General features: G+C 39.4%; 1 protein-coding gene across 2 annotated transcripts in view; it reads right to left on the bottom strand.

Moving 5' to 3' along the window:
- The window catches only part of STK4 (serine/threonine kinase 4), an 87114-nt gene that overhangs the window by 56918 nt on the left and 16060 nt on the right, over window positions 1-14136 (bottom strand). For both annotated transcript variants that reach the window (XM_014859855.3, XM_044748049.2), the window contains exons 5-9: window positions 12991-13155; window positions 6780-6947; window positions 5028-5165; window positions 2458-2586; window positions 1609-1795 (exon numbers count right to left, since the gene is read on the bottom strand). In XM_014859855.3, the coding sequence (XP_014715341.1) occupies window positions 1609-1795; window positions 2458-2586; window positions 5028-5165; window positions 6780-6947; window positions 12991-13155 (787 nt within the window). The remainder of the gene's footprint in view (window positions 1-1608; window positions 1796-2457; window positions 2587-5027; window positions 5166-6779; window positions 6948-12990; window positions 13156-14136) is intronic.

The following is a 14136-nucleotide window of genomic DNA, read 5'->3' as shown; positions in this document are numbered from 1 at the left end:
CCTGCCTCTCGGACTTTGTGTACACTGCTGCCTCTGCTGGAACATCTCCACCCACCCTACCCACTGCCAACCTTCCTGCCTTTCTCCTCCAGGAATTTTTCAGTAATCCCGTCTAAATTAAATACTCTTCTGTTCTGCTTCCACAACACCCTCAGATTACCTCTTTTAGAACTCACTTCATACACTGAAGCGAGTCTGTCCCCACACTAGACAATGAGTTCCTTCAGAGCAAGGACTAGTTTCTTCATTCCCTGCTGTATCCTCAGCATCCAGCAAAGTACCTGGGACACAGTAGGTACTCAAGAAAAATTTATTAATTGAATTAATCACAAAGCAGGGGGTCTAGAGCAGGGGTTGGAGAACTTTTTCTGTCTGTAAAGTATGAGACAGCAAACATTTCAGGCTTTGGGAGCCATATGGTCTCTGTCACAACTACTTAACTCTGCCTTCATAGGGTAAAAGCAGTCAAGGACAATATGTAAATGAATGGACATGGTTATGTCCCAATAAAACTTTATTGCCAAGCCAGGTCGCGGGCCAAATTTGGCCTGTGGACCATAGTTTGCCAATCCCTGGTTTAGAGGAAGGAACTTTACATTTTCAAAAAGGAAGAAAAAAAAAAGAGATGAGAAGATCATAGAGACTTGATGCTTTAAACCTATGTAAAATTCAGGCTAAATTACACGTATACAACTCAATTATTACCATTTTGTACTCCCAAATTCCCTTCCTCTGTGAGTTAGTCTGTGATGCAGAGTAAGGGGGAGGGAAATAACTGGAGAGGAGAGGACGGCACTTTAAGATGGGAGCTGAGGGCCAGCCCAGTGGTGTAGCAGTTAAGTGCACATATTCTGCTTCGGCAGCCTGGGGTTCACCGGTTCGGATCCCGGGAGGGGACATGGCACTGCTAGGCAAAAGCCATGCTGTGGTAGGCGTCCCACATATAAAGTAGAGGAAGATGGGCACGGATGTTAGCTCAGGGCCAGTCTTCCTCAGCGAAAAGAGGAGGATTGGCAGCAGTTAGCTCAGGGCTAATCTTCCTCAAAAAAAAAAAAGATGGGAGCTGAGCACAGGTCTTAGGCCTCAGCCACAGGCAAAAAGGATAAGCAGGATAAGAAAAGCGCAGAGGTGGGTTTAAACTAGAAGCGATTTGATAGGGCTTTTAAATTGGTAGTCATCCTTAACAGACTGACTGAGTACTGGCAAACCTGGGTTAGACACACATGGTATCATGAAAATAGACTGAAGATATGTAAAGAGCTCAGAATTTCATTACACTTTGAATTATGCATCAAAACAACATATGTGCTTGACTCCACAGATCAAGGAAAAGAAGAAAAAGGTGACAACATTCACTGAGAGAATGGCCACTCAGGTTTAAAAGTAAATGCCTTCTCCTTGCTGATGCTTTCTTGCCTCTGCCTCCACACGCCAGCTTTCTCCCTCCGCAAACCCCTGCCCTGCCACACTCCTCCAATGTTTTTCCTCCTGTGGTTGTGACAGCAGAAGAGGCCCTCAAGACTGAGCCTGTGTGGACCCTGAGAACCTGTTTTCTCTGGAACATTTATGGTCTGTCTGAGAAGTCAGTGTATTTCATCAGAGCCTTACTTTTCATAGTCCCTTCCTCTTCCTCGTCCTCCGCATTGATCACCATGGTGCCCAGCTGTGACGGCAACGTGTCATCGTGCTCAATCATAGTATTGGCCCCATCACTCATGGTGCTGGCTACTCGGACAGTGCCCATCTCATCACCTGCTGCTCGAACCATCGTGCCAGAATCCATTTCATCCTCCTCCTGTAAAAGGACAAAAGAGCAAATTGGGGCTAATTTGATCAAAAGATTTTGAGTTTTCTGAATAACTATCACTCATCTTGATGTAAATATTTCTGGATCTGACACTTATTCAGTTCTAAACCTACTTTGTAGAACTGAGAGCACTCTTATTTAACCAAAGAAGATCCTAAATTTACCGATGTGAGAGCAGCATAACTAACCCTCAAGGACTCTCTTCCCCTCCCCTTCTTCTCTCCATCTTAACAGAGTTTTCAACATAGATGTAAGGAGCTGAGGTGAGCACCCCTGGAAACTCAGGGTTGTGAGGGAGTCTGTAAGTGTAAAATGTACATATTTAGTATGGATTCTAGATTCCCCAAAAGGGCACGGGAAAGCCAAGTCTCAGACCTGAGCATTCTCTTTCCTGAATAAAAAGTTAAATTGAATAAAAGATATGGAGGCAAAAGAATAAAATTTGTAAGTGTCTCAGGAAGCACTGTGAGGAAAACAAGCACAGATTCAGCAAGCCTCCAGGAAGCCTCGGTCCAGGAGAGGACATAATCATACAAAAAGAGTGTCCAGCTCCAGGCGGCTCCAGCATCTCCTACTCGTCTTACGTGGCTTGGTAATCATGAAATAACAAGCATTAATGCCTGAGGCCCACAGCCATGCCTGCCACTCACTGAGTTTTCTTCATCGTCCTGGTCCACCTCCCGCTGCTGGGCTTCCTGGCGTTTCAGTTTCACATCCATGGCTTCATTAATTAAGTCCCGCAGTATTGACACTCCTTTGGCACTCTTGACAAATGGGTGCTTAAACAAGAAAGCAGAAAACAATGGAGACAGTCTATACGGCCCCAGTGCCAAACATACTAGGTACTTCATAACGTGTTGAGTCAATCAATGAATCTCATCTTTCTCTTTATGCCTAGGACAACAGCTAAACCACACTCCTTTTATAACTCAGAGCAGATGCACATTCAGGCTTTGCCCATCTTTTTTAGCCTGGCTGGAGCGTCTCCTTCCTTTCTCTCTTCCAAATCTAGAGATTCTCAACAGGGTCATACCACCCCCTAGAGGAAGTTTTGTAAATGTGTTGGGAGCTTGTTACAGTGTTTAGAGAGCACGAACAGCACGGGAGGGGAGGCAGGGATACCAGCAATCCTGCAAAGCGTGAAAGAGTCCTGTACAATAATGACCTATGGCATATTCTGCACATCTTCCAAATGTTTCAGAGTACACATACACTTTAATAAATAATGCCAAAAATTTTTTTCAAGAGATAAGAAAAAGTCTGTTAATTTGGGAGGTGATTTTGAAGAGGGGACTTAAGTGGAATAAAGACAGTTAGAAATCATGAATAATTGACTCATCCTGTTTATTCTTCTATTCAATATACTACAACACTTCCAACCAAATATTCAGGTAAAAAGGATTTTAGTGCAAAGGTGTAGTTACTGCAGAAATATGTAACAGATGTAGGCTCAAAGAGTATTCAATCAGCAAAGACACTTGAAACACAGGGATATTGCTGAATTTCATTTATAGAAATGGCTTTAAAAGTTTTAATGTTAATACCATCTTACATTTCTGTCATTTATGTTTATAACACAATGATAAGAAATCTATGCTGTGAGAGGTACACATGGAAATTCTTTTGGGGGGTTGCCTGTTGTCCTCCAAATTTACTCTGATATTGTCCCCGGTGTCCTCTTTGCAATCCATTCTCTATTCCCCACCACCCATCAAAGGATATAGTCTCCAAGGGCTTTCTAAGCACTCCAGAGATTGAAAGTCTGTCTCAAGGTGTGCTGGGATCACAATACAGATTTCTTCTCCATAAAACTTTATCAGTGCCCCATCCGGACAGGAAAAGAATTTGCCATTAAGAAATAAGACGTAGCTCATTTGCAAAACTATCATGTTTCCTTGTTCTCTCCACTTGGAAAATCTATAAGATCATTTCCCTTCTCTTATCATATACAAATAAGTCTGGTCTGTTTATCTAACATTGGCGTTAATGCTAGTGTCCACCCATTCATTTTCCTGTATTTCCTGAATGGAATGGTTTCTGTTCTTTTTACTGCTCTTACATTTAAACTCATTCATGACGGTAGCTACAGGGGTATAACTACTTTATTGTGTCTGCAAGCTCAGTCAAGCTAGAGCATTTTTATACTGACACACACATTGTTTTATTACAAATTAGTATCTTTACAGTTCTCCATTGTATCACAGACATTATACTGATTTTCTTAAATTATGGGCATAAATAGATTTTATTGTCTTATTTATTATATTTCATTCCAGAACAGTAATGAGTGTTAAAAATATGTATATTGGTTATAAAAAGAGGGCATTGGGTCTGGCATGGTTGAAAACTATTGGCTTAGCCCAATAATAAGAGCAGATATTTGTCGAATCCATATCATACCATCTTGAATATGTGTAAAAAACATTGCTCAAAGTTACACATATTCTATCACTTAATCTTCACAACATATGAGGCAGGTACCTCATCTCCATTTTAAAGAAAACTAAAGTGACAGAGAGGTAAGTTACTTGCCCAAGGTCCTAAAACTGGTGAAGAGGGAGCCAGGATTCAAACCTGGGCAGTGTGACTTCAGAATCGAAGCTCCTAATCCCTGAGCATACTGCCTGCCAAATCCCACCCATTCTTTGTGATCCAGCCCAGAGGTGACCTCCTCCAGGGAGGCATTCCTGATTCTCCAGTCCAAAGTGGCCTCCCCCAATCGTCAGCTACAACAGCACCTGCCATTAATCTCCGGTCTTTGTCAGAATTGGGCAGACCTGATAGCACTCCTGCTTTGGAGTCAAAAAGACCTAGGTTCTACACCTGGCTCTGCAGTTTGCCAGTGAGCGCCTCTAAACGAGTTAACCTCTCTAAGCATCTGTTTTCTCACTATAGAAGTGAAGTAATACCCATCCCTCACAGGGTCTATGTGATGATTAAGTAGCATAAGATGTGCAAAGCACCCAGCACACGGCAGGTGCTCACTAAATAGCAATTCCCATTCTCTAATCCCATAGAATCCTGTATTTTCTTGAGCTATTATCTTGTTCAATGATTTAGCCTTCTTTTCCATGCCTTTTCTGCTCAGTTAGATTCAAACCTCCCCTAAAGGCAGGGAACATCTTACACTTCTTTACCATCTCCATGTAGGTGGGTTAACAGCATCTTTTGGTCACCATGTGAATAAAACAGAAGGGCAGCATCTCAGGGTGATTCATACCTGGAGGAGTTGAGTGGCTGTGGCTCTCTGCTCAGGGCTCTTTACAAGACACTGCTTCACGAAATCCATGAAGTTATCTGACCACAGTTCTGGCTTTCGGAATGTGGGAGGAGGGTTTGTAGGAATCATGAAGATTGCCTGGTTAAAAAAAAGATTTGGTAAAATAAAAGTGATTCACACTCCAATAAAAATGACTATAAATACATGTGAAGCCTGATAAAATGATTTTTCTCTTATCCACTGATGAGCCCATCCAAATTCCAACAAAATTCTAAGTATCTCAAAGTAGGAAGTATGACGATTGGAGAACCCGATGTAGCTCACTCTCTCTCCCCTCTCCACCCCTCCTCCTCTTCTCCCTCTCCCTCTTTCATATGTTTCTTGTCCCGTGACCTCACAATATCCATCAAGCTTCTTTTGGGTTTTCCTAACCATGGTACATTGCCCGTCAAAGGGAAAAGGCAAGACCAAGGAGTATCATATCCTGAAGATAACCTCAGCCCCAGTGCTATCAAATTTCCCTCCTCGCTAAGTTACCGTCACCACTGGATGTAAGCAGTGACTGCAAGATCATAAACCCAGAAGTCCCCAAAATCACAAGGGATTCATTTACCTCCAAGCCAAACCAATCTAACACACCTGGAAAAAGAAAGCTGGCTCACGACACTGCAGTTAAATTCTACATTTCAAAAAAATAAAACTATTACTTATTAAGTTTCCAATAAAAGAAGAGCCATGGATTTTTGAAAAATAAAATTCTTTGCAATAGAAGCTTAAATTCTATTCTTTAAAACTAAAAATGTAACCAGCAAATCCTCCCCCTGCCTCTCCCACTTCTGCTTTCCGAAAGTGAGGGGAGTTTATCTTTGCACACATGGATACTTTTCAAAAAACTGTTAAGTCTTTTAATAGAAGAACTAATTAATCAGAGAAGAGGAGGGGCTGGGGTTGGGAGGGATGGAGAGGACTATGGAGGCCCTGAGCGAGGCAGCGCTGAGGTCTTACAAGAGTGCTGTGATGAGGGGTCCTGGGGGTGAGCAAAGCCTGGAAACGCTTTAGGGTGTCACAGTGAGGGAGTTTCAGCGGAAACTGGGTCTATGGGCCCTTAACACTCTAGATGGAGGTTGACAAGTACAGAGCCTCTAGATGAAGAGAGACTGGGGATCCACAAACCAGAACTTACCAATTCAAACACCTGTAAGGGCCAGGCAGGAAAATGGCAACAAATGAACCAGGCTGGGTGTTAGTGACATGAGCTCAAAAAAACAGTCTGCTTTCCTCTTAATAGTACTCAGAGAAAAACCAGAGAAAACACTGCAGTAAATGACAACTTGATACTTGGTGAAGAGGGAATCATGGAGACGGATAAGGGGAAAGCCCACGCCCAGTGTAAAGGAGAGGACTGTTACTCAGCTCCAGTTACTGTCGTTACATTAAAATGCAATCATTTAAACTATTAAAAATATATATACTGCACAAGTCAAACTCAGCATTTCAGTTTCAGTGGCCCTCCCGCCTGAGGGCTATCAATACACAACCTCTGGAATGGAGAGAGGTGGACCACACTTGAATTAATTAGTGCCTACAACTACAGTCAGTGGAAGTGTATCATCCAGAGTCCAGACTGACACTTATCAGTTATATACAATTAATTCATTTGTTGTGTGGCATCTAACCAGGTAAGCCGTTTAACTAACTTTGTAATGATGACCAGTAATTAACCACCCCCTGGTTTTCTGTCCATTTCCTTACCCTCATTGGATGGATATCTGCATACGGGGGTTTCCCTTCAGCCATTTCTATGGCAGTTATTCCCAACGACCAGATGTCTGCCACACAGTTGTACCCAATTTCCTGAATCACTTCTGGAGCCATCCAAAATGGTGTTCCTATCACTGTATTTCGCTTGGCCATGGTATCCTACAAAACAAAGGGGAGATGGCAACACTAAGCATTAAAACTACAGAAAAAGAGACTTTTCCAACAATAAGAAATGCCTTTTCCCTGAAATACATATAAAACCACACTCGAGGCATGATCAAGCAAGTTGCAAAACAGATTCAAATGACCTAAAAACATAAAAGATTCTCAATCATTAAAGTACAAACTAAAATAAGATTGACAAAGATTTAAAAAATTAATAACTAATCCTGATAATAGCATAGAAAATCAGGCACTGACATATGTTACTGGAGTTTAAAATGGTTCAATTTTTTAGTAGGCAATTTGGCAATATTTATTAAACTTAAATGTCCATATCCTTTGATCTTATTTCCAGAAATTTATCCTATGCATAAATCTAAATTTTCTATTTCTAGAAGTTCATCCTGGGGCCAGCCCCATGGCCGACTGGTTAAGTTCATGCGCTCTGCTTCGGCGGCCCAGGGTTTTGCAGGCTCGAATCCTGGACGTGGACATGGCACTGCTCATCAAGCCATGCTGAGGTGGCATCCCATATGCCACAACTAGAAGGACCCACAACTAAAAATACACAACCATGTACTGGGGGGCTGGAGAAAAAGGAAAAATAAAATCTTAAAAAAAAAAAAAAGAAAGAAATTTATCCTATGCCTAAGTGTCCCAAATACATGTACAAGTGTTGTAGAAATACTTGTAATAGAGGGGAGAAAAAACACGGAAAACAGGAAATAACCCAAATGACCATTGAAAGGGGATAAGTTAAATACAATAAATATCCATACAGTAAAATGCCACATTAAAAAAAAAGATACATTCTTCCAGCATGGAAAAAATATACAAGATATACTGTGAAGCAAAAAAACTAAGTTGCAATATTATACACAATATAGCCTTGCTTTTGTAAAACAAAAATAATGATCATAACAATAATAAAACAACCACTGATAATAAAAACTGTCATACGCATAGCAAAAAAAAAAACCTCAAGCAATATCACCAAACTATTAATAGTTCTATCTAGAAGGTAGACTGACTTAGGACTTTTAATTTCCATCCCACATTTTTCCATCCATATACTTCTGTAAGACTCTAATAGTTTATATGAGCATGATTACATGTACAATCAGGGGAGAGGGGCGGAGAAAAGTTATATATATATATTTCTATAGAGAGAGAAAAACTATATATTTTATATATATTATATATATAGAAAACCTATATCAAAAGTCTTAGTTTGGGGCTTAAAGAATACATGGCTATAATACCCATGGGCAAATAACTACCTGCATACATTCCTAATGAAAGAGAACCTTCCTAGAGTTCCTGTACTTTAGCAAAAGAAGGATTTTAAACAGAACTAAATATGCTATAGGGCTTCCCGTCATCATCACCCTTGTTCCTTCTGAAATGCCTGTGGCTGAAGTTAGGTTATACCTTAAGTCAGGAGCAAATGATAGGTAACATTTTTAAATCAATCTGACTTTGTCAGTCCTATGTCAAAAATTAACACAGGAAATAACTTACTGCTTAGTCATTTCCTTAGCTCTTAAACTTCAAATTTGTAGGGGTGTTTCCAAATGGTGGTAGTCAAAGTTGTTTTCACAGGATTATTTCAATTAGAAATGGCTATTTGGATAGCTAGAAATTTTTTTTAATTAAGAGCAATGAGTGGAAACTGACCCAACTAGATCTGCATTACAAAATTATGAGTTCAGCAGCAGATCAACGGAAAAATATTAAGTCCAGAAACAGACTATGGCATGCACATCTATACACACACACACACATATATATATAAAATTTGAAGATATGATTAAAATGTCACTTGAAATCAGCAAGCACAGGATAGATTATGCAAAAAAAAAAAAAGCACTGGGTATCTGGCTGGTCATTTGTAAAACTCCACACTTAAATTCCTACAACATATTTTTACCAAAATAAATTCAAATAGGTTGTCAATTGAAAAATAAAGAATAAAAGCCAGTACTAAAATAAAGTACAGATGTACAATTATATAATGTTGGAGCAGAAAAGGACTTTTTTTTTTTTTAAAGATTTTATTTTTTTCCTTTTTCTCCCCAAAGCCCCCCAGTACATAGTTGTATATTCTTCGTTGTGGGTCCTTCTAGTTGCGGCATGTGGGATGCTGCCTCAGCGTGGTTTGATGAGCAGTGCCATGTCCGCACCCAGGATTCGAACCAACGAAACACTGGGCCGCCTGCAGCGGAGCGCGCGAACTTAACCACTCGGCCCCGGGGTCAGCCCCCAGAAAAGGACTTTTAAATCATGATATCAAAGGCAGAAACCACCAGACAAAAGGTAGACGGATTTCTCCACATAAAATTTGGAAACTTCTATTTAAAAAAAATAATTAAAATTAAAAAAAAAAAGTAGCAAACTAAGAAAAGACGTTTCAACATATATAACAAAGAATTAACAATTTTAGGGGCCAGCCCCGTGGCTGAGTGGTTAAGTTCTCCGCTGCGGAGGCCCAGGGTGTCACCGGTTCGGATCCTGGGCGCCGACATGGCACTGCTGGTCAGGCCACGCTGAGGTGGCGTCCCACATGCCACAACTAGAAGGACCCACAACTAAAATATACAACTATGTACCAGGGGGCTTTGGGGAGAAAAAGGAAAGATAAAATCTTTAAAAAAAATTTTTAACATATAAATTTTTCAGTTTTGGTTTATCTTTTTTAACAAATAGATTTTAAAAATCAACATAATTAGAAAAATTGACAAATAACATGAACAGTAAATTTACAAAAAGACGAATTATAAATGGCCAATAATCAAATGTAAAAATATTTAATTGCTTTGAAAATGGTAAGAAAGATATAATTGATTGCCCATTCAGTATTGGCAAATATAAAGGAAAATGGACACATTTATATATTACAGTTAGAAACATAAATTGCTCCCTTCTAGAAGCACTTTGGCAATATGCATCAAAAGGCTTACAATTTCATATATTTTCTGACCCAGATTCCAATGCTAAGAAATTATCCTAAGGATATACTGAAGGATGCTGAAAAGTTCAGAGGCAAGGATGTTTATCACAGAGTTTATGTTTATGATGGCCAGAAAATTATAAGCAACCCAAATGGGCACCCAATGTCCAACTAAGTGAATGAACTGAATAAATCATAGTACATCCATACAATGAAATACCCATGCTGCCATCAGAAACAATATTGTAGATTTCTGGAAAGAAGACAGATTGAACAAATACATTCTACTTTGCTCCTTCCCAAAACCCACTGGAAAGACACTAAAAGGATTTTTTTTTTTAAGGAATAAGTTCACAAGAACAAAATATAAAGGGAAAAAAAAATCACAGCCACAAAATCTTGTGAGCTAGAAAGCAGATGGACGAGTGGTAACTGACTAAACAGACCATGAGAATGGAATCCTGAGTCAGTCTCTGGGGAAGCCAAGAAACAGTCTGATTTAACACCAACCCCTCTAAAAGGCTTAGAATCTGGTGGCATCAGGTATCCAGAGGTGGGGTGAAAGTGAGATTAACAACAGGAAGATCGGGTTGAAAGCTCTTTAAGCAGTTAGAGCCCTAGACCCACCTCTTCCTTCAAGCAACTTTTGGGCTTCCCTTGCCCCACCCTGGCATTATGAGAATGCATGCATATTCTCTGGAGAAGGAAACAAGGATCTCTAGAAAGCAGAGTAGGGGCAGGAGTGTGTGATCAGGAACAATAAGTGAGCACGGATGTGCTAAATGCTGAAACAATGCCCACGGTGACCACCTCTTCCCTGAAGGCAGACAATAAGGCCTACAGCCTCTAGGCAAGATCAGTCAGAGAGGAAATCTAAAGTTAACAGCACCAGAGGAACCTCAATTAGTAGCACAGGACGTTTCCCAAAGAAACATCCCAGCCAGATCACCCTATACAACAGTCTCACTATTTTAGTGGAAAAAGAAAAAAGAAAAAAAAGAATTGATAAACAACTTTGTTCAGCAAGGTTGCAGGACACAATATAGAAAATTCAACTGTAATCCTGTATACTAGCAATGAGCAATCTGAAAATAAAGACAGCAATTTCATTTAAAATACCATCAAAAAGAAAACGCTACTTAGGAATAAATTTAACCAAATAAATGCAAGACTTGCACACTGAAAATTAAAACCATTGCTGAAAGAAATTAAAGAAGATCTAAATAAATAGAAAGACATCTTGTGTTCATGTACTGGAAGGCAATGTCATTAAAATGGCAACATTTTCCAAAGTGATTTACAATTCAACACAATCACAATCAAAATCTCAATGGAGTCCCACTGTTTATTTTTGCTTTTGTTATTCGTGCTTTTGGTGTCATATCCAAAAAAATCGTTGCCAAGACTAACATCAAGGAGCTTTTTCCCTATGTTTTCTTCTAGCAGTTTTTCAGTTTCAGGTCTTACATTTACGTCTTTAATCTATTTTGAGTTAATTTTTGTGAGTGGTGTAAGATAGAGGTCCAATTTCATTCTTTTGCATGTTTTTATCTAGTTTTCCCAAGATCATTTATTGGAGACCATCCTTTTCCCATTGAGTATTCTTGGCTCCTTTGTTAAATAGTAGTTGCCCATATAAGCCTGGGTTCGTTTCTGGGCTCTTGATTCTGTTCCATTGGTCTGTGTGTCTGTTTTTCTGCTACTACCACACTGTTTTGATTACTTGAGCTTTGATAGTTTGAAATCAGGAAGTGTGATGCCTCCAGCTTTGTTCTTCTTTCTCAGGATTGCTTTGGCTATTAAGGGTCTTTTGTGATTCCATACAAATTTTAGGATTATTTTTTCTATTTCTGTGAAAAATGTCAATTACTAAAATAATTACTAAATGCAACTGATATTCTTAATTATAATATTATACCTTTCATACAGCACCAGAAGGATATTTTTTCCAACTTGGTTTCCTTATTAAGATTGTAATTTAGATAATATTGTTTCGTACTGCTTACTTATGTGTTAACAAAATATTTTGAAGGGCCCACAAATCACAATATGGAATAAGTTTCTTTTTTTTTTTTGAGGAAGATTAGCCCTGAGCTGACTACTGTCAGTCCTCCTCTTTTTTGTTGAGGAAGCCCAGCCCTGAGCTAACATCCGTGCCCATCTTCCTCTATTTTATATGTGGGACACCTACCACAGCATGGCATGCCAAGCAGTGCCATGTCCGCACCTGGGATCCAAACCTGCGAACCCCAGGCCTATGAGAAGCGGAATGTGCACACTTAACCGCTGCGCCACCAGGCCGGCCCTGGAATAAGTTCCTGATTTTTTTTTTTTTTTTTTAAATCAAAGCAATTCTTGTGTTGTTGCAATATCTATGAAACTCCCTAACATATTCCAGGTAAATCTAAAATTTTAAAAAATTAAAACAATACATAAAACAACCTCTACTTAAACAAATATATATATATATACATATACACATATATTCTACCACCCAAGAGAACTGTTTGATATATAATGTTGTTGCAAATTTTAGTACATACCTGTCCAGAACTGTTTCTATTTTTCTACATATATTTCATATATACTTATATATTTTACAGTATCAGATAATTCTAGACTTCCTGTTTTGAAAACATGGTTTTTTTGATTGCCATGCACTAGTGCAGTAGGAGGAGAATCAAGAGACTGTGTCCTGGAACCAAATGAGGAGAACGTTTTCAGTAAAGTAAGCACCCACTGCTACCTGGAGGCTGAATGAGATGACATTATGTCTTATTCAAGGAAGGCAGGATGGATTTAATTTTTCTTCCTTTTAGAAATATGATATGTAGCCCAACAGAATTTAAACTTCTACTCCACCATTTCTTGTTTTAGTTTTTATTCTTATCAAAGTTAAAGTTAAACTATAGGATCTGAACCCCAGGAAAGGATCTAAAATAACCTACTAGCTCTTTTGGACCTATGGGTACATTCTGTAATCTTTTTACTAATACAATTAAGTCAAGTCTTATATTTTTTAAACAAACAAAAGGAATTCCTTCTCAGGAGAGAGCTGAAAGTACCAAGACAAGGAGCATTTTTACTTACTGTAAGTTGACCTGCTACCCCAAAATCTGCAAGTTTTGCATGTCCTTCTGTGTTTAGCAAAATATTTCCTGCCTTGATATCTCGGTGTATTTTTCTCATAAAATGAAGGTATTCCAGTCCTTTAAGTGTTGATTGTAATATTGTAGCTATTTCATCTTCTGTTAACTGAAAAAAGAATGAAAAGTTAAAATTGTCAGTTTACACCAGGACATCTGAAAAAGCAAAAAAAATAGATCCAAACTCCTTTCCTAGAATATAAATATAAACTCTCATTCAACGTGTAAACAGTATTTGACAACTTACAATAACAGCACTACGCTAACCACTCCCAAGGTTCTATTTCCAGCCCAGATCTCTCCCAAACATCGGTCATGTATCTGCCTACACAACATCTCCAGTTGAAGACCCAGTAAGTATCATAAGTATAACATGTCAAAATCAAATTCTTTATTTCTACCAGCACCCTACCCCTTTCCTTATCACCCACCCAGCCTACTCTACTCTTGACACAAGCTTCTGTCTCTCAGCAAAAGGCAATTTCATTCTTCCAGGTGTTCTAGCCAAAAACCTTGAGGTCAGCCTTAGCTCTTCTCTATCTTCAGAATACATCCAAACATATCCTCTGTAATCACCCTGGTCCAAGCCACCAGCATGTCCTGCCGGAACTATTCTAACAGTTTCCTAACCGGTCTCACTGCTTCTGCCCTTGACGCCCTACAATGTATTTTCCACACGGCAGCCACAACGAACCTTTTAAAAGGTAAGCCAGATCTGCTCAAAACCCTCCAATGGCTTCCTAAGTCACTCAAAATTAAAGCTAGTCTTCACCAAGATCTTATATGACCTGGCTCCCAGCTACTTTCATCTTCCATCACTTTCCACCTTGCTCATCCTGTTTCAGCCATGTACGCTTCCTTGTTGTTCCTGAAACACTCTAAGCACGCTCCCACTTCTGGGCCTCTTCATCTGCTGTTCTCTCTGCCTACAATGCTCTTCATCCAGATTTCTGTACAACTTGACACCTTATTTCACTGTCTCTGCCCAAATGTCACCTCTCATTAGAAAATCAGAGAGGCCTTCCCTAGCTCCCTCCATTCCTAGATCATTCTCTACCCCTTTATCTACCTTATTGGTCAATGTAGCATT

This window comes from Equus asinus, chromosome 15, assembly GCF_041296235.1.
Source record: "Equus asinus isolate D_3611 breed Donkey chromosome 15, EquAss-T2T_v2, whole genome shotgun sequence".
NCBI lineage: Eukaryota > Metazoa > Chordata > Mammalia > Perissodactyla > Equidae > Equus > Equus asinus.
The sequence above is the reverse complement of the archived record's forward strand: the minus strand, read 5'-3'. Positions and strand labels throughout refer to the sequence as shown.